General features: G+C 36.1%; 1 protein-coding gene across 1 annotated transcript in view; it reads left to right on the top strand.

Moving 5' to 3' along the window:
• Nucleotides 1-23911, top strand: part of LOC145663228 (U3 small nucleolar RNA-associated protein 14 homolog A) — a 49868-nt gene that overhangs the window by 11908 nt on the left and 14049 nt on the right. Inside the window, exons 3-7 of the mRNA XM_081729596.1 lie at nt 6948-7149; nt 9363-9518; nt 18635-18709; nt 20927-21060; nt 22141-22342. Coding sequence (XP_081585722.1) covers nt 6948-7149; nt 9363-9518; nt 18635-18709; nt 20927-21060; nt 22141-22342 — 769 coding nt within the window. The remainder of the gene's footprint in view (nt 1-6947; nt 7150-9362; nt 9519-18634; nt 18710-20926; nt 21061-22140; nt 22343-23911) is intronic.

The raw sequence follows: 23911 nt of genomic DNA, 5'->3' as shown, positions 1-23911 counted from the left end.
ATAAATTCCATTCCAACATTCCAAAGTCTACAAAAAGCCCATAGTTATATTTCGTTTCAGTGTCTTCTCATTTAACCACAAGGAACTTATGTGGAAGATACGGGACTTTTCAACAAATCAGTTGTGAGAATTGGCGAAATTCTAACCGTTTCAATTCTTGTCAACAATGACCGATGTTCTGATTCCACAAAAGCACAGCCCATCACAACAATGCAATCGATCGTATCTTCTGCACTCTTAGACGTCCCTCACAAATGGACAATCCTGTTCCCGATCTGTCCTCACTACACTTTTCTTTTTAAATCTTTGTCATGTTTGTTATTATTATTTTACATACTTCCTTTTGTTTTCATTCTTCTTTATCTCTCGCGTTTTATTTATTAGGGGGGCGCGGTGGCTCAGTGGTAGAGCGTTCACCTCCGGTGCTTGGGGTCCATGGTTCGATCCCAGCTCGCGCCGTGTGTACTTTGTGGTGGGCAAACACCGTGCTCGTGGGTTTTCCCTGGATTCTCCCGTTTCATTCCACTTTCTTCATTCCACCATTTCATTCATCTCTCATCATCACCGTCTTCTTTAGCCTAACAGGCATAACCGTGAGATGTAAAACTTAGAGATTTCATTTTTTTTTTTTTTTTCAGGCCAGCCGTCTTGAGTGAGGGTTTCCTCTTTCACACCTGGAAAATGCCAAGATGGTACCTTACATAATAATACCTTCCCCATTTCCTTTCTTGCACCTCAAAATGTCTGGTTGGTGTAATTACCGAGGGAAGTCATCCCTCATACGTGACGGGCTAACATGGCTATAAATACGAGAACTCAGAAATCCTAACGATTTTTACATTGTTCTGTTGTGTTGGAACTGGTAATTTAAGAATATTACGTAAGTTTTACCGATACTTAATGATCACCTGTCTTTCCCAATATGTTACAAATTGCTGGTTTTACTGTGAGATTGTTGAAAAAGTATTAAACGTTTGGAGATCGAAATTTAGAATACATTTATTGTGATCAGAAAATAACTTTATAAAAGCGCGTATGCACTATTTTGTTGAATGACCTGCCATTTTTCTTGCGTCGCTAGAGAACTTCCCTTCCTGATTCAACAAATTATGGGACATTGTTTCACAAACACCATTCAGGGAGATCAAAACAAATGATAGTATGACGGCGCCAGTTCTGTACAAGACAGTGAATCCATTAAAACGTTTGAGCGAACGTCTCTTAATTTCTGACAGGTCATTAAAGATGTATGCGGTCTAGCGTTATCAGCGTGGTATACGACACCCTTTCTGTTGATGACTTCCGGCCGCTTCTTTTGGAGTACTAGGTGCAGTCGTGGTGATTGTCGACATTACAGGTTTGACTATCGTTGTGCCCAGCGGCAGGAGCTGGTGATGCACAATACCCTTCTAATCAGGGTTTGCCCAAGTGGGCCCAGCCCGAAAAAACCCAGCGGGTTTTTTTTGGGTTGGACCCACCTGAAAAAAACCGCCTTAAAGCCCACCTGGGTTTTTGAGCTTTTTGTTAGTATATTATTGGTACAACAAAGGTGATCACATTGAAAGTTATTTTTATCAGATTTTGAACTTTCTTTGAGCGAATTAGATGCTCTCATTTTAAGGTAAACAACAACATTCAACATAAGACCTTTATAAAGTTCTGAATAAACTGAATGGATGAATAAAAAAAAAAACTTCCCTTAGCTTGAGATAATTATAGAACAAATTAATGTGTGGATTATGCTTATAGCCTATTTGAAGTAAAATTAGCAATTCTATATTTTTTCTTACATTTGGTGGTAACAAAAGTATTCAGTAAAATTTGGTTTTCCAACTACAACAATTTGGTTTTCCAACAACAGTCATTTGTTGCTACCTTTCAAATAAGCATTCTGTAGAATCAACACCAGCAATAGCATAAATTTCTTGTCAAAATTAAGAAGCTTAATGCTCAGAGCTCCCAAGACTACGTAACTGTTACTATTTCAAGTGCTGAATTCAAACTTCAGTATTAATTGAAGTTTCGATGTACAGTAAAGCAAGCTGCATTTTCAGGAAAACCTGTCGTGAAAGAAGTGTTCAGGAAATTCCCGCAATGGAATGCGCAAAGCATCGGAAGTGAATACTTCAACAATGAAGCTATTTATTTTACGCTGGAAGATATTTAATTTCGTTTATTACATTTTGAAACTTTTACTTTATAAATTATGAATTATAGGCCTATTTTTGCTAATTGTTTTAAATTAATTTTCGGAAAAGAATAGGGTTGGTTTTTCACCGACCTGACCGGAAATATTGCTGTTATTTTGATTAAAGCCGGTGACCAGTGCAAACTTTTTACGAGCCCATTTATAACCGGTTTTTTCAAACTTGTATCTAGTTCAAAGTATAGATTTAAAAAGTAACTTTCATTCTGTAAATCCAAAACTCACCTTTCACCATCTATCAACGATTAATATATTTTGTTCATCTGTTTACATAATTTTGAAGAGATGACAGGGACTGTATCACGGAAAATTTGAAATTTACTTGTATGGAACTTTATACATTTATTGAGAGTAAAAAAAGGACTTCTTAAAGCAATTTTCTGTAGTTGATTTTTAAATTTGTTTCGATAAATTTAAAGAAGTGGTGATAAATACAAAAAAAAAAAAATAAAAAATAAAATAAAATAAATAAATAAATAATAATAATGATTTCAGTTTCTCATTTATAGTAAGGATGGCCAATTCTGGAATTCGGAAAAATTTCTGAATTCTGGAATTTTCCGAAATCCGGAAAATTTTGGCCATTTCTAATTTATAGCATTAAGCTTATTATTGAATGCACTAAAGATATGTAGTATACAGGTGCTAATGCACTTTTATTCACGATAGTATTTTCCTTTCCATGGGGGAGGGGGTCCGAACAGAGATACGTTACACTTAGACCTATATCATAGGGAATTTTGCGGGGGTGCGGTTTTTCTACTTTCCATAGCTGGCAAACACAAGAAAAGAACAGTCTTGCAACAAGTGCTCGGGAAATTCCCGTAATTGAACGCACAAAGCATCGAAAGTGAACTTCAACAATAAAACCATTTATTTTACGTTGAAAAATATTTATTTCATATAAGACATTTTGATGAATTATGTCTTTGTTTCAAAATAATATAGCTATTTGGTATTCATATTTGCCGAACGTCTCTCAGGCTCCTGGGATGATCTACATTTGTTCGTTTGTCTGCCTGTACTACACAGTGTTCAACTTTCGGTCTTTTAAATTTTCAGGATACAAACTGGAGACACTAAATTTTCTGCATAGATTTTGGCGGCATACGAACGTAAAATTACAAAATGGCTCTTAAAAAAAATAGCGAATATCCACGCTACAAAGGGAAGTTTTCGGTCTTCCAAGTTGAAATTTTCAGAGTAAAAGCTCGAGAGACTAAATTAGCTGTATATATTTTGGCGGCATAAAATTTCAAAATGGCTCCATTATTCAAAATAGCGTGTATCCATGCTACAGGGTACAATTTTCGTACTTTTTAAATTCAAATTTTGAGGGTAGAAGCACGAGATATTCTAAATTTGCTGTATAGATTTTTTCGGCTATCCAATAAAAAATTTCAAAATGGCGGCCATTTTTTCAAAACAGCAGAGAATAGAGAAATGTTGCAAGTTGTGACAATGACAATCTTGAAATGTAAATTATATTTTAACATTTTTACCCCAAAGACATTGAAATATTTCGAAAAAACCCAATTAAACCCGAAAATACCCGAAAAAACCCACATGGGCCCATGTGGGTTGGTTTTTTAAAAAATACCCGGGTTTTTTCAAACCCTGCTTCTAATCCTATCAAACGCACAGCATAACTTTCCTGGATGTTAGTGTTGGCTTTGCCACACAGTGTGGAACTACTCGCTTCGCCTATTGTTGTTGTAGGTTATCCACTTTTCACGAGTCTTGATCAACCGCTTGAGAACATTTCAGTAGAAATTCGCAGATCAACATTCAATCGCGCAAACGTTTGTGTCAGATCATGTGGCACTCAACTTCGAGATTCTTTCGCAGCCAACTTTTTCCAGATGGTTCTAATACTGTTTGGTAATGGATGGTTAGATCGTTGGCAATGTGATTACTGCTTATGTGCCATTTACTTTTCCTGTGATTGGTCTCCCTCTGGAGGAGCATTTTGGACATCGGAATTTCCAAAACGTAAGCGACTGAAGCATCTTTTGGCTGTTCTTTCTGATAACGTATCTTACCCGTAAACACAAATTTGTTCATGGGCCTGCGCAGGATTTGTGCCTTTATTGAAGTAAAATTGTGAAGATGTAGCGGACTTTTCACTCATCTTCACGGTGCAGTACTTTCCATCTGATTCTAAGAATTCCAACGCTTTTTGCACATTTACTAGCTTTAACTGTCAGCTATCAAATTTAGAATACTAACGACATCTTGTGCTTCTCTACCTTTTGTCTTTTCTTTAATTTTGTTTTCTTTTCTCCCCGTCACCTACTTCTTTCCCTCCTCTATATGATAAAGTGATCAAGATTTCGTCGGTCCAATGCCAAAAACGCGAATGTGCAAATTTAGCTATCTTCACCTAAAGTGCAGTTTTATGTTATTTGGGGCACACACATTCCAATACCAAAGTCCCATTTGTGAAATATGAGTACATTAGAAGTTATCGTCAATTCCTAAAACAAGTACCTAAGTCTATATAGTGATTCTTCGGGATAAGTTGAGTATTAAAATGCTTATAACTCAAAGTCAAATTTAGCACATTCGCGGTTTTGGCATTGGATCGACAATATGTTAATTGTATTTTATTCCTTTTATGTATTCATTTTCTGGTTAGTAATAAAATGCATAAAGAGAAAACACTTAAAAAGCATAAGCTACTTATAGAAGCTATAGAGAATATGTTCATAAGGAAAATTACTTACCTTCAGCTTCCGTGTTTATGACTTTAATTGAATATTTCTTTCCTTTCTGGAAATGTTTTTAGCACTATTTTCATTACTGTGTCACAGGATCCCTATCTTTACATCTCTTATTGAAGTTTTTGTTTTGTTGTAAAGAACAATTTGTACAGAGTATTCTATAGATTTATTTTCGGTTTTTGATTACCCTTAATGAAGATTATTTCGAAATTCCACATTTGATGTCAACAAAAAAGGTACAGCTTGCTAGAAGATATCTCACAAATTACATATAACGAAAATAAAGTTTAGCCATCTAAGTCGTAAGAGTCACAAAGTTTGCGGAACGTTAAATCTCGAGGAATTAATGTTTGTAACCGCCGAAAAATTGAATTGAGGGTCAACCACACTAGATCAATATATTAAAGAGATATTGTGCACTTCTACATATATTAATTTTAACTTTTTCACAAAATACAGAGAATTGACTGTAAATACACGGGCAATCATTAAGGATAGTCAAAAACTTAAAAATTAAGTATGTGGAATACTCTGTACTGATTATTCTTTAAGATAAAAGAAAAAAAAAGGTAAAGGATCCGGCGACACAGTAATGTAAATACTGTTGTGGACATTCCTAAAGAGGCAGGAAAGTAAGAAACAGTGAAGCACAAGATAAATATTTTTTTCTAGTAATATATTCGTTTATTTACCAATCACCAGATACAGCTCAGAGGCCATTTTACACTGGATATCTAGCAACAACAATAACAATGGAAAAGATTTGGGAAGGTATCAGTCAGGACTTGTTTAGTAGGTACCATCCCGGCATTTGTCTGGCACGACTGAGGAAAACCTGGAAAATCCCAGTCAGGATGGTCGGCAGCGGGAATCGAACTCTCAACCTCCCGAATCCGAAGCCAACGCTCTACCATTTGAGCTACTTCGCTCGGTATATATAAGCTGTTTCGCTAAAACCTTTCACCCAAAGGAAAAGGAAGAAGTTAGGAGAAAAGAAAACTTGAAGAACAGAAACCCTATGGTGGAATCCACTTTACACTGTATAATTGATGTAAAACATTTGCTAAACATTTCTGGCTGAATAGAGATATGTCATATTTGTTTTTTAAGACGTGAAAAGTAAGAAGAAATACAGGTCAGTCTTCGTTGAGAAAATGTTAATAGTACTACTGTTCTATACCATCAAGAGGTCAGCTAGAAAGATAGGCAGAGTCTATGGCCAAAATGTTGGGGATGATGAGAGAATCATTGTTAATGGATTCAAATAACCTTCTCCCAAGTGTTACAGATTGCTTGAAAGAAGATATTAAACGTGTGATATTTATTTATAGAAGGGCACTTAATGTAATTGTTTAAACAGTTCGTATTAATTTGGACAAGTAAAGGTAAGCACCTTCTGAAATTACTTACCTCAAAAGCATCACGAGTTGTCCAATTGTTACGTTTCGAAAGAAAAAAAATACTTCTTGATACAGCCAGCCTGTGTGGTTTTGAGATAAGTAATCTCTTGTAAATATTTATGTAATGGACTAAACGACTGTGTGGCTAGAAGAGTGATGGTAATGGAAGTAAATGGGAAGAGAGGTAGAGGGAGACCAAGGATATGGATGGATGTGGTTAAAAATAACTTTACGGAGAATACCGGGATAGGGCTTTACGTACAGTCAGCGACAAAAGTTCTTTACGTTGGGAATAACGATGCTATGCCTGGAACGTACAGAAAATTACTTTTTTTTTTTTTTTTTACTGAAAATTGTACTCAAATTGCCCTTCCATTCTGAAGTTACTTACGAAAGTAATTTCATCAAACGGAAAGAACATTTGTCACTGACTGTACAAGATATCACAAACGTCGATCCCCACATAAGTGGGAAAAGACTGATTTCATTCGTGTTACAATGAAGCATATTATGTTTTAGTGAACTGAATAAATAAGATAATTATATTCATAACGGTGTTTATCTTATTTTGTAATTTTTAATCGATGTTGTAGTTTAATGGCTCTGTTTTGTGTTTAGTGTAAAACCCGCCAGCCGCAAAGAGCCGAGCCTTCAGGTCTCGGAGTTCCATCTGACGAAGCCTGTCGGAGTTCGTGTGAATGAGTTGGCAGGAGTTCTAAAGGAACGAGCGTCGCATGCGGAAATAAGTCGGAAGCTGCGAAGGGTTCAACGTCGGAACAAGTCATTGCCTCGTCCTTTGGAAAAGCCTCAGGCAGACAGGGTAATGCACTCTTTTTATATTTAATTTTCAGTATTTGTCACTGCTGATTACATAAGAAAAGGCAATCTGACACTTGGTTATAAATTGATCTATTTTTCTTTCTTTCTAAGAAGTTAAGATTAGAATCAGCATCATAAACAGTCAACGAAAGTTCAGTTGCAGATTAGTGTACGTAAAATATGGGTAACATGTTGATTTCGTGCAAAAGTAGAGTCATTATAACTATTTTTGTACCTCTGGCTAGTGGACAATTTTGACTTCGTTAACTTGGGAAGCCAAATAAATGTTTTGTATGTTATTAACATGTATTCGTGAAACTTCCAATAATTTCATCCCAATCCCCTTTCATATTCCCCTATCGTGTTAAGATTTTTTATCCCCTCTTATGTAGCAAGATAAAAAAAAGAAAGAGAAGTATATGTCGATACTGAATTTATAATTTTGAATTAGTGTGAAATGGTATCTTTTCCCCCTTCAGAATCCTATATCTGTTTCTTAATTAGGTTTGCCAGGCGTCCGTAGCGTACTCATAAAATGTGATGAAATGCCCGTATTTTTGGTTTGGACTTGGAAAACAGGTTAATTAGTTACTGTTTCTTTACCACTGCATCAATTACAGTCACTAAGAAAAATACCGGGAGACTTGTAAATTTTCATTTTAAAAATACATCAAAATCAGGTAAGTTTACGAACAGTACACAGGATTGTGAGCGAGAAGAAATTGGAAATCCTTTATTACGATCTCTGGACAAGAAGTCTTGCCGTGGAAAGCCAATAAATTTCGAGATCTCTTAGCTCCCGTGAATGTTTCACTGCCTAACAGATTTTGAAATATAACATTTAATAAACGAAATATCATTTAAATGTAAATTAAAAAGGAAAGTAGAAAAAGTGTCATAAATAAAATAAAAAAGATCAGTGTAGCTGTTTTTACATCAGGTTACTGCTTTTATAACAGTAGACTGTTAATTTCAATGTTGTCTTATTATGTATAGATGAACCGTAGAAAGTAGTTTTCTTTTCATTAAATGAGTTTAACAATTCTCAATGAAATCGAAAGTGTCCGTGTTGCTCTGACAACCCTATCCTTAGTCGGTATTTTGATATTTCATTTTGGCATACCACCACACTTACGCGCAGCCTCCTAAATTTCTCCTTTTCCATAAAGTAAATTTTGTATCTTAGTGTAATTTTAGGCTCGCTTTCAAATTATCTTTTTAATCCATGTGGTGTTTTTCTGAACTTGCGAAATCCTGTCTATTTTGCATTTCCTTCTTTTGAATCTTGGTTACTGAAAATATCTCCTTTGCGCTGTATCAGGAAATAACTAAAATAATATATATTAATGAAAGGACGGCCGCGCTGCCTCAGCGGTAGAGGGTTCACCTCTGGTGCATTGGGTCCTTGGTTCGATCCCGTCTTGCGCCAAGTGGGCTTTGTGGTGGACAAACACCGTGTAGGTAGGTGTTTGCTGGGGTTTCCCGTTTGCTCCCACTTTCTTAATTCCACCATTTCATTCATTTCTCATTATCAACGTCATCTTTAGGCTAGTTGACATAACCGTGGGACGTAAAACAAAGATTTCATTTCATTTCATTAATGAAAGGAGGAAACAACCAATTTTTAATTTATTTTTACACACCAGATGCTCTGTCATCATTCAATCATTCACGTTTTTACTCTTTGTGTGTTATTGAGTTTATACCAACAGAGGAATTTGTGTTTTTGTTCATAATGAGCGTACTACTCAATTTAACTTATAATCTTTACTTAAAAAGTTTTACAGATGTGTGCAAGTGCTTCACAAATTTCTGTATTTCGTAAGTTGTTTTTTCCAAGTCATAGAGTTGTCCTCTTCTGGGATAGTCCTAAGATGAGAGGATCCACAGTAGTTCTAGCGTACAAGTTGAAGAAGGTACTGAAGAAGAGACTACTGCAATGATTTTTTTTCGGATACAAGTTTAGTAATATTTCATTGTCAAAACTCCTTTTCTTACCTGAATCTTAACAATGATAACTTTTGTTAGCGAAATTTAGATGATTAATATTTTTTTTTTAAACAGTCTATTTACTGGAAATTACTGGAAGAAATATGTTTGCAAAATGTTTGGACGTGAACGTACATATGATTCTCGTTTCAAAATAAAGGAATAATATATAGCTTTATGAAAAGAAAGGTAGTTTATATATTTTTGCTTTGTGTCTCATGATAGATCAAACGAACTGTTGCTTTCGACAACGTGAAGAAGACTCTCCGGCGATGGGATGCCATTGTGTTCAGGAACCGAATGTCAGATCAGCTTCAGTTTCCTTTGCAGAAGCCTGATGTCCGATTGGTAACCTCCGACGAATTCTTATCAAAGTTTAAGGTAAGCTCACATACATTTAACGACTTACTTTCCATATCTACCAATGGCTACGATGCTTGATAACGAATAATAAGAGTTTCTTCCAAGACGTCCTTGTAACTTGGTAAGAAGTATAACTATCCATAGAACGACGAAGGATATTTTTTTCTTGTATAGAAATCCTAGAGATGTGGGATGTATAAATAGAATGTCTGGTTCAACGAATTATGCTGTTGTTTGAACACACTCTGATGTCTTCTTAATTAGACTCATTAAAAAGTTCTATATGGACTAACTTACAGGACTTAAGAGTCCCTATCACTGCGAAATTAAAATACCGCTAATTTTACAGTAATTATGTTATATCTTCAAATAGATAAAAGATAATCGAAAAGTGGATCAAGACCTCCCTAGACGATGTTGTTTTGCATGACGTACCGTTATCACGAGTCACGTAGTAGCTTTCCGTTTGCAGTTATTTAGAAACGCGAAAATAAATGCCGATTTTCTAAATGTCTGGAAATCGAAAGATAAATGAGTCGTGATAACGGTATCTCAAGCAGAATAATATTGTCTAGGGAGGTCTTGTGCCACTTTTCGATTATCTTTTATCTATTTGATGATATCACATAATTACTGTAAAATTAGCGGTATTTTAATTTCGCAGTGATGAGGCCTCTTAATGAGACATAAATCGTCGAAAGCAAATTTAAATATGGGGCCGCAGTGGCTCAGTGGTAGAGCGTTCACGTCTGGTGCATGGGATCTTTGGTTCGATCCCAGCTCGCGCCAAGTGGACTTTGTGGTAGACAAACACCGTGTGCGTGGGTTTTCTCGGGGTTCTTCCGTTTCTTCACACTATCTTCATTTCACCATTTCCTTCATTTCTCATCATCACCGTCTCCTTTAGCCCACATTGCATAAGGGTGGGACGTAAAACTTAAAGATTTCATTTCATTTACAAATTTAAACATAAATTCCAGAAAAAGTAATCACATTTTGCATCAGATCTTTTTTTCTTTCTTTCTTTCTTTAAATTGTCTGCAACTTTAGCTTCTGTAAACCAGAAGAATGTGAAGGACCAGTAAAGTAGTAATGATTTCTGCTTTGACGTTAGTTTTTGTAAAATTGTCTTGATTTGCGCCGCACTAATCCAGGTGAACTGTAAAGGGTCATTTTAATATGAATAAGTACAGTGTGTCCGTAAAGTTGCGCAACCCAAAGTTTGATTGTGTATATCTTTTGAATCAACAACGATAAAGACCTGAGACTTGAAACAAATGTAAGCGTGTTTTATGTAGATATTTTTGAGATCATGATCAATGTTGGAATTTGTAACATTTTCGGTACTTTCTTTCGTCACTACATAAAAGTGTAAAATAAAAAATGTACAAAACGAAGAAAGTCAATATTCAACTACAGAAAACTGATGTCCTGCGGGTGAATCCCTGTGTATATGTGCAGTATGCATCTGTAACCGTCAGGAGTTCGAGTCACTGTTCGGGCAGCCATTTATTTGTAACCGGCTCTGTTCGTGTCGCTGTTCGGGCGCCATTTATTTGTAACCGTCCGGAGTTCAGGTCGCTGTTCGTGATTCGTGGTCCTATCAATAAGTATTCTCCTGAGACTGGAACTTACCTGGACAGGACGATGAAGGACCTCTCCAAGAAGAGTTACAAACTGTTCCCAAATCGCTCGTCAGTCTCAATAATGAGATGAGCATTAGGCGCCGAGAGATTCGGGTGTCTCGTCTCGAAAATCTCACGGACGATCAGACGATCATCCAGACCATAGCACACACAAACATCACTCATACAAACAACGAAAACACACTGGATTAAATGGCATTATACTTATTTATTAGAACACTATCATATATATATATATATATATATATATATATATATATATATATATATATATATATATATATATATATATATAATAAAATAGCGAAGAGGAATGAACACAACACTGAACACTGAATATGCAAAACAACATCGTCCTGTCCACTGAAATATAATTTATAATAATTTTCGTCACTGAAATCACACTTTGCCTTTTCAGTGCGCGATAGCCCTTTAAATATATAAGATTATAATTCGGATTTCACAGTAAATGCTTCTCTCACACCATTGACACACTTGGGGGGTTAGCACTGGGGAAAAGTTGTCTGGATCGTCCCACGATGAATCCAATTGCTGCGCCGACAATCCTGCAGCGTAAAGATGAAATTCTCCAAAGTAGAATGCTGATGTTGGAGGGCGCGTGTATAACATTTTAAACGCACAAGGTCTGCAGACCTGGGACTTCACTAGTTGGAGCTAGCCGTAAGAAAACGTCCTTCACCGGCTAAATAGCTTGTGCCCCTTAACAGAAAGTCAGAGTTGAAGCTCGACGCGAGATGCGTGGTTACGGCTTCCAGACCTGGAGTCAAACTCCCTAAGCACCGAAGCTCAAGGTACGGGTTGCAATGGTCAACTGAAAAAGGTTGGCAGCTCATTTCAAAAATCACTCAGTTAACTCATCTGTATGCACATACAAACAGATTATAGAAAAGCAATTTATGTTAATTTTAGTCAACTGCCCATAATGCACTACACGCCGATAACTTTGGCGTGAGAAAGTACAGATAACGGACTGCAGAACAACGCAGTTGGTGCCACTTTGGTCACTTGAATACCTGTTCAGGTCTGGTCTGCTCTAATCTATTGCAATGTTTCATAAACGATTAAAGAAAACATTTAATTCAGTTCCAATTAACTGTAGAATATATACTGTGCATATAATAAGTCAGGAAGAAACACTGAAATGGTTAGTCATTCGCTGAAATGTTCTCACCAAAAGCAACGTTTTAAATATATATATGAAAAAGCGATGAAAGACTTCTTTGTCCAATTGTGTGGGAAAGAAGCAATTCCCACCGAAGAAAGAACTTATATGCGTTGCAGAATAAAGTATAAATCGAAAATAATGATAACTGTTTTTACGAAATATACAGAGGGTCCACAAAAAATCCTTCTATAACCTGGTGGCGGTTATACATCAACATTCATCCATTGGTGCGAAAATGTGACACATTTGATGCGGTGTTGCCATGTGAAAACAATTTAATGCAAGTCTTTTTTTTTTTTTTTTTTTTTTTTTTTTGCAGAAGCGCAGCCTTTGGCAACACTGTTGTTGTCAAATTATTGCAACATGTGTGTTTTAGGTTAATTAATGATAAGCAAGAGTTTTTTTTTTTTTTGGTTCTTTTATAAAGAAATATTTGATTAATAATTCTAACATATGGCATAAGTTATTTCTTATGGAAAGATCTGAAAGGTATAGTTTACTTCTGGAAATTAGGCTTCTTTTGGCAAAGTTTTCCGAAAACGCGTTACGATTTTGTTGGTATATCACAAGAAAATATTTAATTAATAACTGTAGAACTACATTAATAACTGTAGTTTAAGGAATTCGAGCGAGGAAGTTTAGTGCAGTGTCCTATACCTTTTTGTTTTCTTTCTATTTATTTTTGACTCTGAAGTTCTTTTCTTTCTCGCTATCAACAGACTCCATTGATGTATAATAGAGCATTAGTAGAACTAAAAGTCCTTTAATACACAATTTTTGGAGCTGATAATCAGTTTCCGTAATTTCACCTTTGAAAGATCCTAACAACAGTCACAATTGACTCAACATTTGTCTGTTCTGTAATAAGCTGTATAAAATTGGTCCCTTTTTAATGAAACTTTGCATATGCTCCATTTGAAACTTAGAAAATTAGCCTGTTGCTTGAGATAGTAAATTCTTGAATATATTAATAGAAGTCGATTCCAAGTTAGAAATTTGCACGTAATAACAAAATAATTTTCATCGTGACTTTTGTAAAAATAGTCGATTTTGATTTAATACAGGGCTCCCAGCTGTCCTATTTTCCTATTTTTTCCTATACTTTGGAAATTTATGTATAGTTGTCCTATATTTTGGTCGTCCTATATTTCCTATATTTTTCAGTGATTGAATTATTAAAAATACAAGCCAAGAGCAGTTCCAGTGATGATTTAAATTGCTACATATTAGTAATATGCTAAATGTGTCTTAGCATTTTTTTCTGAGGGAATAGTCACTAATCTTCACTATTTTTTTACTTTGCTTTTTCCTATCCTCCCATGTCTACTCTTTTTCTTTTATTCTTTCTTCGTTTCTTATGTGCTTATTCTTCCCCAATGAAGCTTAGCTGAGGAACCTTTTCATGCTCCAGTTTCTTATAACGCAGGCTGTGTTAGCATTTTCTTTCAGCAGTGTGTGTGCAACAGTATTGGCTAGGCATTAAGATGTGTTGGTATTCATCAGCCTTCAAATATTGCTGTACATAATATGCAGGGTTCTCACGCGTCCTGGAAAACCTGGAAATAAAAGTGTGTCGTAGAAATGCCCTGGAAAAGTAATAGAAAGCAGAAAAATGGTGAAAATCCTGGTTGCTTTAGAATTGTCTCTCTGTGGTCAGCACTGACACAATACTTCTTAAATTTCCTTCCCAAGCAAAATCAAATTTCATTACAGTGAGAACGCTACAAGAGAATCCATCAGAACTTGAGATTTCCTGTTACATTTTCTTATGAGTGTAGGCGCTTTGTTTGATAAATTCCTTGTGATTACACAAAAACAGGAACCACTTATCTACATTTTGCATGGTGAATTCAAAGAATAATGACAAGAGTGTAGTATTTGATCTCTACAATGATCTGTACAAAAACTTCTGATCTTGTAAATATAAAAGTAAAAGAAGAAAAAATCTACTGCCAGGTAACGAAATTGATGTCGGTGATGAAGGCGCACGGTTGGCATCGAAAGAAGTCGACAAGGTGCAAAAACAGTTATTCACATCAAATGCAAAGAAATTTTTCATAAAAGTAACAAGTTACCTTCAACAAAGGCTGCCGTAAGCAACTGGATTTTGAAACATAGCCAGACTTTGCACTCTGCTGTTAGACATGCAAAAGAAGAGCAAGATAAGATATTGTCATCTTAGAAACGATTAGCGTCTTGTGTGCCTTAGGTGTTGACTAATCAGGAAATTGACAAAGCCGTAGACGAGTAGCAAACTTATATGAGTGATCAGAGCATACGTGATGACTTTTTTGTTGATTGTAGTGTTGACTGTATTGGAACAAAATAATGCTGCTCGAAAATAACGCAAGGAAATCAAGGTGTCCAACAAGTACTAAACTTGTGAAAGCAGTTTTAACACTTTCACACGGGTAGGCATCTGTTGGATGTAATTTCTCGACAAATAAGAATATGATGCCATCTCAGAGACAAGGACTGAATGAAGAAACCACCAATGGGCTACGAACGATTAAAGACCGTGGGTAAAAATGTAAATGAAGTTAATATCGCTAAAGAAATGTTAATGTACTACAAAAAAGCACATAAAAAATATTGTGAAGATATGGACAGAGATTAGAACAGCAAGAAAGTGAGCATAAGATCACAGCAGAAAAGACAAAAGTGAGTGCCAAAAAAGGAGTGGAGGAAAACATGTGTGTTGAAGTTCTTGAAGTTGGAAAATTAATTTCAAAGGGGAAACATTCGACTTCACAAAACAACAAAGCATCGGCTCATGGATGACGTGTCAGCTGCATAAGTCCTGATTGAGGCTGGAACCAAAAGGCTTAAAAATGCCACAACAATGGTGTTGCAAAAGTAACACGTGTACTAGTTCATTATTGTACCTTTAAAATGTAAACGTAAAAATGTATAATAGTGCTGGATCGAAGGAAAGGCATAGGCAACTCGGACCACAAGATTTTTTTCCTCTTAATCAGTAAATCAAGTTATTTATTTCAATCAATTTCATTTTTTCAAAACAATACACCAGGTCTATTAAGTTTAAAAAAGTAAAAGTTTATATATACTCTTATTCTGTATTAATCTAAATCTTGTTTTTAGTTGCCTATTGGGATGAAGGGTGGCCTTTTCTTACAATACATCTTTTATTTTTATTTTTATTTATTTATTTGTGCTTTAGAACATAATATTCTATTGTATAAACCAAACTGTCCAAAATTTTTTTCAATGTTCTGCTGGGAGGCCTGTTTAATATAAACTTAACTTCATTCAACACTCCAATTACCTCGTTTGCTTGAAGCATAATAGATCAAGAACTTATTACGTCTTAAAACTTCTTAAGTTAAATATTATTGTTCTTGAAGCGTAAGAATCATCCTTTATTGCTTGGTTTAGAAATTAGTAATTTATAAGGACAAACTGCTTTTATGAAACATAGAAACATAGCATGTATAACATCAATATATTCATATTAACGTATTAATTCATAACATATAAAAGAACAAATATTGTTACCTATGTCGTGTGTTATTTTTCTTCAATATTTGGCAAATGCCACTGTTTGCTTATTTATGCTGTCGTATTCTCCGGAATATTTGTAGAATGTGTTCTTAATTCATTTTTTTCTTATGTTCGGAAAATAAGAATAAATTGAGAACTCAAGTATCATTGTACTTACAAATTTCCGTAATTCCTGAATTTCTATAGTTCCAAGCTTTCGACTCTTCCCTGGAGTTTCGGTCACGAAGGTTAAAAACAGGGAAAAAAAAAAAAAAAAAAAGAAGAATAAAAGCATCAAGGAATAAAATGGAACGGACTTACAAGGGAAGAGCTATGTTGTACAAAAAACACGTGTAGTGCGTCAGCCATCTACAAATGAGGTGAAGTGAACTGAAATTTGACGGAATCACTTCCTTGTTCCTTATTGGAAGGTTCCCAACTCATTTTTTTTTTAAATTGCCATGCCAATGTTGTGAAAACTTTGTAATTAACGCCTCCCATTTGTCACTCAGCCATCCCTTATCTATATTTAATTTTAGCTTTTATAAATGAATAAATAAATTTTTTGAATCTTCTACCCTGTGTTGCGTTTCTTTTAAATGTTTCGATAAACCTGACATAGGATTTTCCGCTTTTGAATTTCTAATGTGTTCCTTTGGAGATCGCTTACCCACTGGACAACGTGTTTCGGTACAACACAGCTCTTTCCTTGGTAAGTCCGTTCTTTTTTTTTTATTCCTTGATGTTTCTATTCTTTTCCTTCCTGTTTTTAACCTCCGTAACCAAGACTCCAGGGGAGAGTCCAAAGCTTGGAACTCTAAAAATTCAGGAATTACTGAAATCTGTAAGTGGAATGATAGTTAGAATTCCTGAGCGTGGTTTTCCAATGTCTGGATGAGAACTTAATCGCCCAAAGTGTCGCTGTTCGTGGTTCTGTCCTCCGAGGTTCTGCCAATAGGTATTTACTGGAGACCTGGACTTACCTGGGTAGGACGTTAAAGGACCTCTCCAAAAAGGGATTACAAAATCGTTCCCAAATTTCTCGTCGGTCTCAATGATGAGATGAGCATTAGGCGCCGAATGGTTCGGATGTTTCGTCTCAAGAACCTCACGGACGATCAGACGGTTATCCAGATCACAACGCACACAAACATCACTCATACACACAACGAAAACGCACTGGATAAATAACACTATACTTATTTATTAGAATGCTATTAAAAAGAAAAGTGACGAAGAGAAACAATCACAACACAACACAGAATATGTATAATTATCTTCATTACTAAAATCACATTTTGCCTTTTCAATACACTGTAGCCTTTTATCACTTTGTTATATATATAGAAGATTATAATTCAGATTTCACTATAGAAGCTTTTCTCACACCATTGATGTACTTGGTGGATTAGTACTGGAGGAAAGTTGCCGGGATAATCCCACGTAGTAATCTAGTTGCTGCTCCAAACAGTCCCGAAGAGTCGATACGAGTCTTCGGTAAAATAACACAGTCTCCAAAGTGGAATGCTGATGTTGAAGGGCGCGTTTATAACTTTTTGGCGCACTAGGTATATGAACCTGGAATTTATTGATTGGGGCTACCGTAAGAAAACGTCCTTCACCGGCTAATAGCTTATGTCCCTTAGCACAATATTATACTTAACGTTTGACGCAACGTGCGTGGTTGCTGCCTCGAAACCTGTAGTCACACTCCCCGAACCAAGGGGTTCGAGATACGAACTGCAATAGTGTATTCGTCAATGTTGGCAGTTCATTCTTAAAAGCACTCAGGGTAAATCACCTGTATGTACATGCAAACAGAATATGGAAAAGAATTTATGTTAATTTTAGTCCACTGGCTACGACGCACGAAACATTGCGATAACTTGGGCGTGTGAAACTACAGATAACGAACTGCTAAAGCGACGTAGCTGGCGACGATCTGACGCTTGGATACCTGTTCTACTCTGATCTGCTCTAATCTATTGCAACATTTTCATAAACGATTAAAGAAAGCACTTAATTCAGTTCCAAATAACAGTAGAATATAGACTGTGCATATTAATAAGTCAGGGAGAAACACTGAAAAGGTTCGCCGCTCACTGAAACGTTCTCACCACAAAGGAATGTTTTAAATATATATATATGAAAAAACAATGAAAGACTTCTTTGTCCAGTTGCGTGGGAAGGAAGCAATTCCCACCAAAGAAAGAATTTATTTGCGTCGCAGAATAAAGTATAAATCGAAAAAATAATCACTGTCTTTACGAAATATACAGAGCGTCCACAAAAAATATTTCTATAATCTGCTGGTGGTTATAAAAGTAAGTATAGTATTTCTTTTTAGCTCTTCTGATAGTGAGAAGTGCAAAACTAAGAAACGATCAAGAAGTATTCCTGAGAATATGATTAGAGAAATAAGGAAATACAGTAGAAAATAGTATCCCTTGATGACACGGGTAACAATATTTGTTATTTATATAACATGTTTAGTCTTCTTAGAAGCTTCGCAATACTATTGCTTGGAATTGAAATGAGTTAGTGATAACTGGAGGAGGGCGGCGAAGAAAACTTTCTTGAAAGTTACCCAAACCGTGAAATACAACTTATAAGAAAATACTTCTACATAACTTTAGTAAAAATATTCCGATTTTCATAAATATGGCATGTGTTCCTTTCAAGCTTAAAAAATGTGTCTTTGTGGTTGTAATCTGTTTTTAGAATTTAAGTGTATCATTAGTATGTGAAATAAAGATTCGATAGAGTTATTTAGTGTAATCAGCTACTATTAAATGTTTCAGCCGCAAACGCCACTGGAAGAAGAAATAGCCAGGATTCTGCATGGAAACAAGAAAGGAACGGTGGAAGAAGATAAGGTATGGAACATTTTTTAACAATAAAACTAGAAATGCTTTTCGTATATGAGAACGCGAGCCTTACAACCAGTTGTTTTGGCGAAGAAAGATTTGTTTATTTTTCGTCTATTAATGAGCATAAATTTCGAAAACAATTGAAATAAAAGTAAGACAAGTCAGAGGGATTACTTGCACACTTATTTACTGATGGGTGCTACAGAATTTGTATTAAAGGACAGGGACTAAAATCTCATTTATTTCCGAGTTTTGAATTCAGGATCAATCAGCAACCTACTGTTTAAGTGACATTTTCATGAAAGGAATAGTGAATGGGTGAAACATGACGTACTTTCGGCACCATTTTTATTTCTATTGGCTTCCAAAAAAATGCACTACGTATGGAACTTGTTTTGCATTAATTTATAAGTCATCTAACGACAGAAAAAAATATAACTTTTGTCTAAATTATAACTCTTGTTCGTCGCAAATTGTGTCGAGGAATTTGAAGTTTCAAATATATAAAATGATAATCTACCTGTTATTTTATATGGTTGCGAAATATGGTCTCGTACTCTGAGGGAAGAACACAGACAAAGTATTTGAGAATAAAATCGTGAAACGAATATTCAGATCGAAGAGAAACGGGAATGGGATTGGCGGTAAGTTCATAGCGAGAAACTACGTAATTTATACGGTTTACCAAACATTGCTAGGGCCATCAAGTCTAGGAGGGTTAGGTAGGCAGATCATGTAGCTAGAATGGAAGAAAGTAGGAACGCTTGTAAAGTCTTAACTGGAAGACCAACCGGAAAACAACCATTAGGAAAACCCAGGCGCAGATGGGAGGACAATATTAAGATGGATCTCGCAGATTGAAACATTTAAAAGTAAAACTGGATCCAGTTAGCTAAGGATAGAAGTCAGTGAAGAGTTTTAGTGAACGCGGCATTGAATCTCCGGGTTCCATAGGTCATAGAGTTAGTTTAGTTAGTTATTCTTGAGGACAGATTCTAAGAACAAATAATAATTTCTGCTTTCCAGGTAATAAAAAGATGTAGTTCAGTGAGTATTAAGTCCCTCGTTATCAAGATGACAGCATTTTTAGTCTCGATTCGTAGTGGAAATGTATGAGGTCGACCTACCTTTAAGCTGTAGGCCCATGCTGTATGTAGCCTTTAGTTGAAAAGATGCGTTGAACTACAAACATAAAGAAACTTACCAAATATTAAAGTACAGTGAGTGACGACTTTACGACTCTCGAATCGTGATGTACTGCCTCATGACTCATAATGAATTAAAAAAAAAAAATAAATAAATAAAAAATAAAATCTTGATCAGAAAATTTCATGCTAAACGTTGAACTAAAAGTTACTGCATCTGTTTTGTAAAATCCTTGCTGTTTTGCTTTCGTGCTATTATTGGATGAAGCGGGTGTTGGGAAAGGAGACAGAACGGTTTTCTGCGTTATTTAACAGGATTACAAGAGTATGAGAGCAATAAAACTCAGTATTTATAGCCTATCTCTAATCTTATTTGCTATTGTATGCGATTGTTAAAGCGATGGTTGTTGTGATTTGAAGAGGAAAAGGGAAAGGATAGAAGAACTGTCACACAACGTAATTTTCTCCGATATTACAAAAAGAGTGGGATTCTGTAGAGAAGATAAATCCTGTACTGTAGACATGTTAATATGAATTATTTTGAAAGTGTTCTTTCATACAGCACAATTAAGTTAATAGGCCTCTGGATGCTTTAATGTTTGATTCCATATTAAACAGTTATACATATTCTACATAAAACGACTTAAAAGTATAGATATTACTGCTGCTACACAAATTTGATGAGGTTAACGTATCCTTTTTGTTTTGTTGTAAAACTCATGCACATGCAAGAAATTCCATGTAAAAGCAGTTTCCCTGGCAACACTGCCATCACTTATAAACATCGCAATTAGTTGGCCAACTCACCGCAAAATAATTGAAGAGTGGTTTCCCAATATGAACTACCTTCGTTGTAGTTATTCCTGTTTTCATTCCATGACTTTCTACTGCGCGGTTGAATTGAGTTCCCTTCGTTTGCGTAATGCTGAAGCATTTATTTCAGGTCTACATAAACGCGAGTCCTAGTTTAGATAGATGCTGTGTGTATGGGTTTTCCACGTGATAACTTACATTTATGACAGTTCATTGTAGTTTAGGCAACAGAACTAACTATTTTGTTTGAATATTATATCCACAGGATTCCGGAACCCAACGCCACCGTCTAAATCTTCGGGAGTTGATTGCTCAGCGGAGAGAAATGGCCCGGCTTCGAGCGCAGCAGTCGTACAGGGAATCGAAGGCTTGGAGAGAGAACAAAATTAAGAGCAAAAGGTACGTTGATCTGGTGACTCCTGTGTTGTGTATATATTCTGGAATAGAGATTTCGATTAAAACGATTACAACATTAAATAAAACTAATTACAGATTACTTTTCAAAATACTTCATTAGTTAGGAGGTAGTGTTTTGAGTGTTACGTTTGTTTTAAGCATATAATTTGAGTTAGGGAAAGGGCTCATACTGTAGTTCTTAGCGTTGTAATTATCCTGATTATTCATTATATACAGGGTGTTACAAAAGTTGGTGACAATATTTTGTCTATAGATTCCTCTCATTAAAATAAGAAAAAAGTCCATGTGGACCTGTGGTCGGAAGTGCATAGTTTCCTAGTTATAGGGTGCCGAAAACGTGAAAAAATTAACTTTAAAAGGTCCATAGTTCCACTACTATAGGACCGTAGTCAGGTCAAGATATTGCTAAGGAACTAGTATGTGAACTATTTAAATATCCATCTTTTAGAACCTCCGGTGTTTGCATAATCATTGTTAGAGTCTGGTTGGGAGTATTTGATCACTCTTCACTTACTTCTCTAAAAAATTGGTATGTAAGCACTGGAGCATTCTTAAACATGGATATTTGGATAGTTCACACACTAGTTCATCAGTGATGTCTTGACCCGACTACGATAGGTCTCATAGTAGTGGACCTATGAACTTTTAAAGTTCACTTGTTTCACATTTTCGGCACCCTATAACTCCAAAATTATCCACTTTTGAGCATAAGCCATTTTGAACTTTTTTTCTTCTTATTTTTATGTGAGGAATCTGTTTCCAAAATATTATGACACATTTTTTTGTAACACCGTGTATAGTATATAATGAATATATAGACAATCATGGATATTTCTATCGATTGTTGAACTAGTGAAGAGAAATATAAATGCCAAGAACATCTGTTTTTATGTTCGTTTGTTTTCCTATCACTCAGTAGATGTAGAAGCAGTACAATTATGAAAATAGCAATAAATAATTCAACTAATATTACTTTTCACTAATACTAATATTATGGAATATGTTTAAATTGAATTGTTGTCACGGGAAGAGAACGTTAGTATATTTTGTTCCTCTCATTAGATACCATCGAATAATGCGTCGGGAGAAGCTTCGAAAGCAGCTGTCCGAGTTTGAATCTTTACAGAAGACAGATCCAGAAGCGGCTCTTCAGAGGCTGGAAGAGATCGAGCGGACGAGAGCCTTGGAGAGAGTCTCACTTCGACATAGGAACACTGGAAAATGGGCCAAAAACCAAGCCATACGGGCCAAGTATGACCATGAGGTGAGTGAAAAATTTGTATTCAGTTCAGAATTTCAGTATGCAGAAAGAAAAGATGTTAAGAATTGTATTATTGTTTGTTTATTTATTTATTACCAGCATGGTGCACACGAATTTTCTCTCAGAATCATGTTTTGTCATCCAGCCAACCATTGTGTACCATGAGAGGTGAGAAATATTCCACTCAAAAGAGCACAAATATTTTGTCACGTGCTAAGAATAGGCATCAATTTGTGCGCTAATGGTAGATCATATTCATAATTAACTTTAGCACACACGCTACAGTCTTTTAGTCCATATAGAAACTAACTCAATGGGTTAAAAAACTCCCGTAGAAATTAAAGCCCTTCATGGATTACAGTAATTAAAAATAGATATATATTTACTTGGTTGCATACAGTAGACATCAGTTAGTTACAATAGAGTTGAAACTGTTTCCCATCTTCGTAGACATCTCAAGTTACGGAACGCTTTTTCTACAAAGCGAGACGTGATTAAGTTATTAATAGTATATTCAGTGTTGTGCTGCAGAACCTGTAAAGTTGGTAGATGATTGAAGTAAACTTGTTTTACGTAACTCCACAAAAAGTAATGAGATTACAGTTGAGGCGAAAGACGGGCTACAGCCCTTTGTCAAGGATATACTTTCGTCTTCGTGTGACATGGACTCTAACTTCTTTATAGTTCTTAAATACATTGTAACCACAGGTTCGTGACATTAAAAGATCCATTAAGCACTTTGATATTGTACATCATTTCTCTTGTGCTGAATGAAGAGATTATACCTTTGGTGCAGTAGGCTATTATTTTATAAGTACGTTGACTGAGTATTGACCAAGAGAATATTTGCCGTAACGATTACGCATGTACAGTTGGTGATCAGAAAAATGGAAACACCTGTAGTTGGCAACACATCAGATATATGGGTTGGCAGTGGTGTCGTGGCGCCCGCAGCGCCGGACCGCTGGTGGTGGTGTGTTAGGTCGGTCTCCATACTACGTCAGGCGCAGTGGAACAGCAGTGTCCAGTGGCTGCAGCAGACGGAGGTAGTGCAAAATGGGAGACCTCTCAGATTTTCAAATAGGGCAAATTGTTGGTGCGCGGTTATGTGGAGTGAGGGTGACGGCAGTGGCTACTGTGTTAGGTATGTCGCGTGGGACATTGTCGGAGGTGATGACGGCCTACACAACATACGGGAAAACCACATCGGGGAAGCGGAACAGTGGGCGGAAGAAAATCATGAGTGACAGGTCACGCCGGGTATTAAAGCGCATTGTCACGCAGAACCGTCGTGCCACTGCGGAGCAAGTGACGGAGGAATTCAATCAGCACCTCCCCCACCCTGTTTCGACAATCACAGTCCGCCGCGAATTACATGACATGAACTTACGGGGTCGTATTGCACGGGCCAAACCGCTCATCAGGGACCAAAACGCTTTTGCACGCTACAAATGGTGCCGCGACCATGCAACTTGGACCGTTGAGGACTGGAAACGTGTGATATGGTCGGATGAGTCATCCTTCATCCTATTCCCAACCACGGGCCGTGTTTATGTGTGGAGAACGCCCAAA

The sequence above is a fragment of the Thermobia domestica genome, chromosome 10 (assembly GCF_964235325.1).
Source record: "Thermobia domestica chromosome 10, izTheDome1.hap1.1, whole genome shotgun sequence".
Classification (NCBI taxonomy): domain Eukaryota; kingdom Metazoa; phylum Arthropoda; class Insecta; order Zygentoma; family Lepismatidae; genus Thermobia; species Thermobia domestica.
Note: the sequence above shows the minus strand (reverse complement) of the source record. Positions and strands in the feature narration are given on the sequence as shown.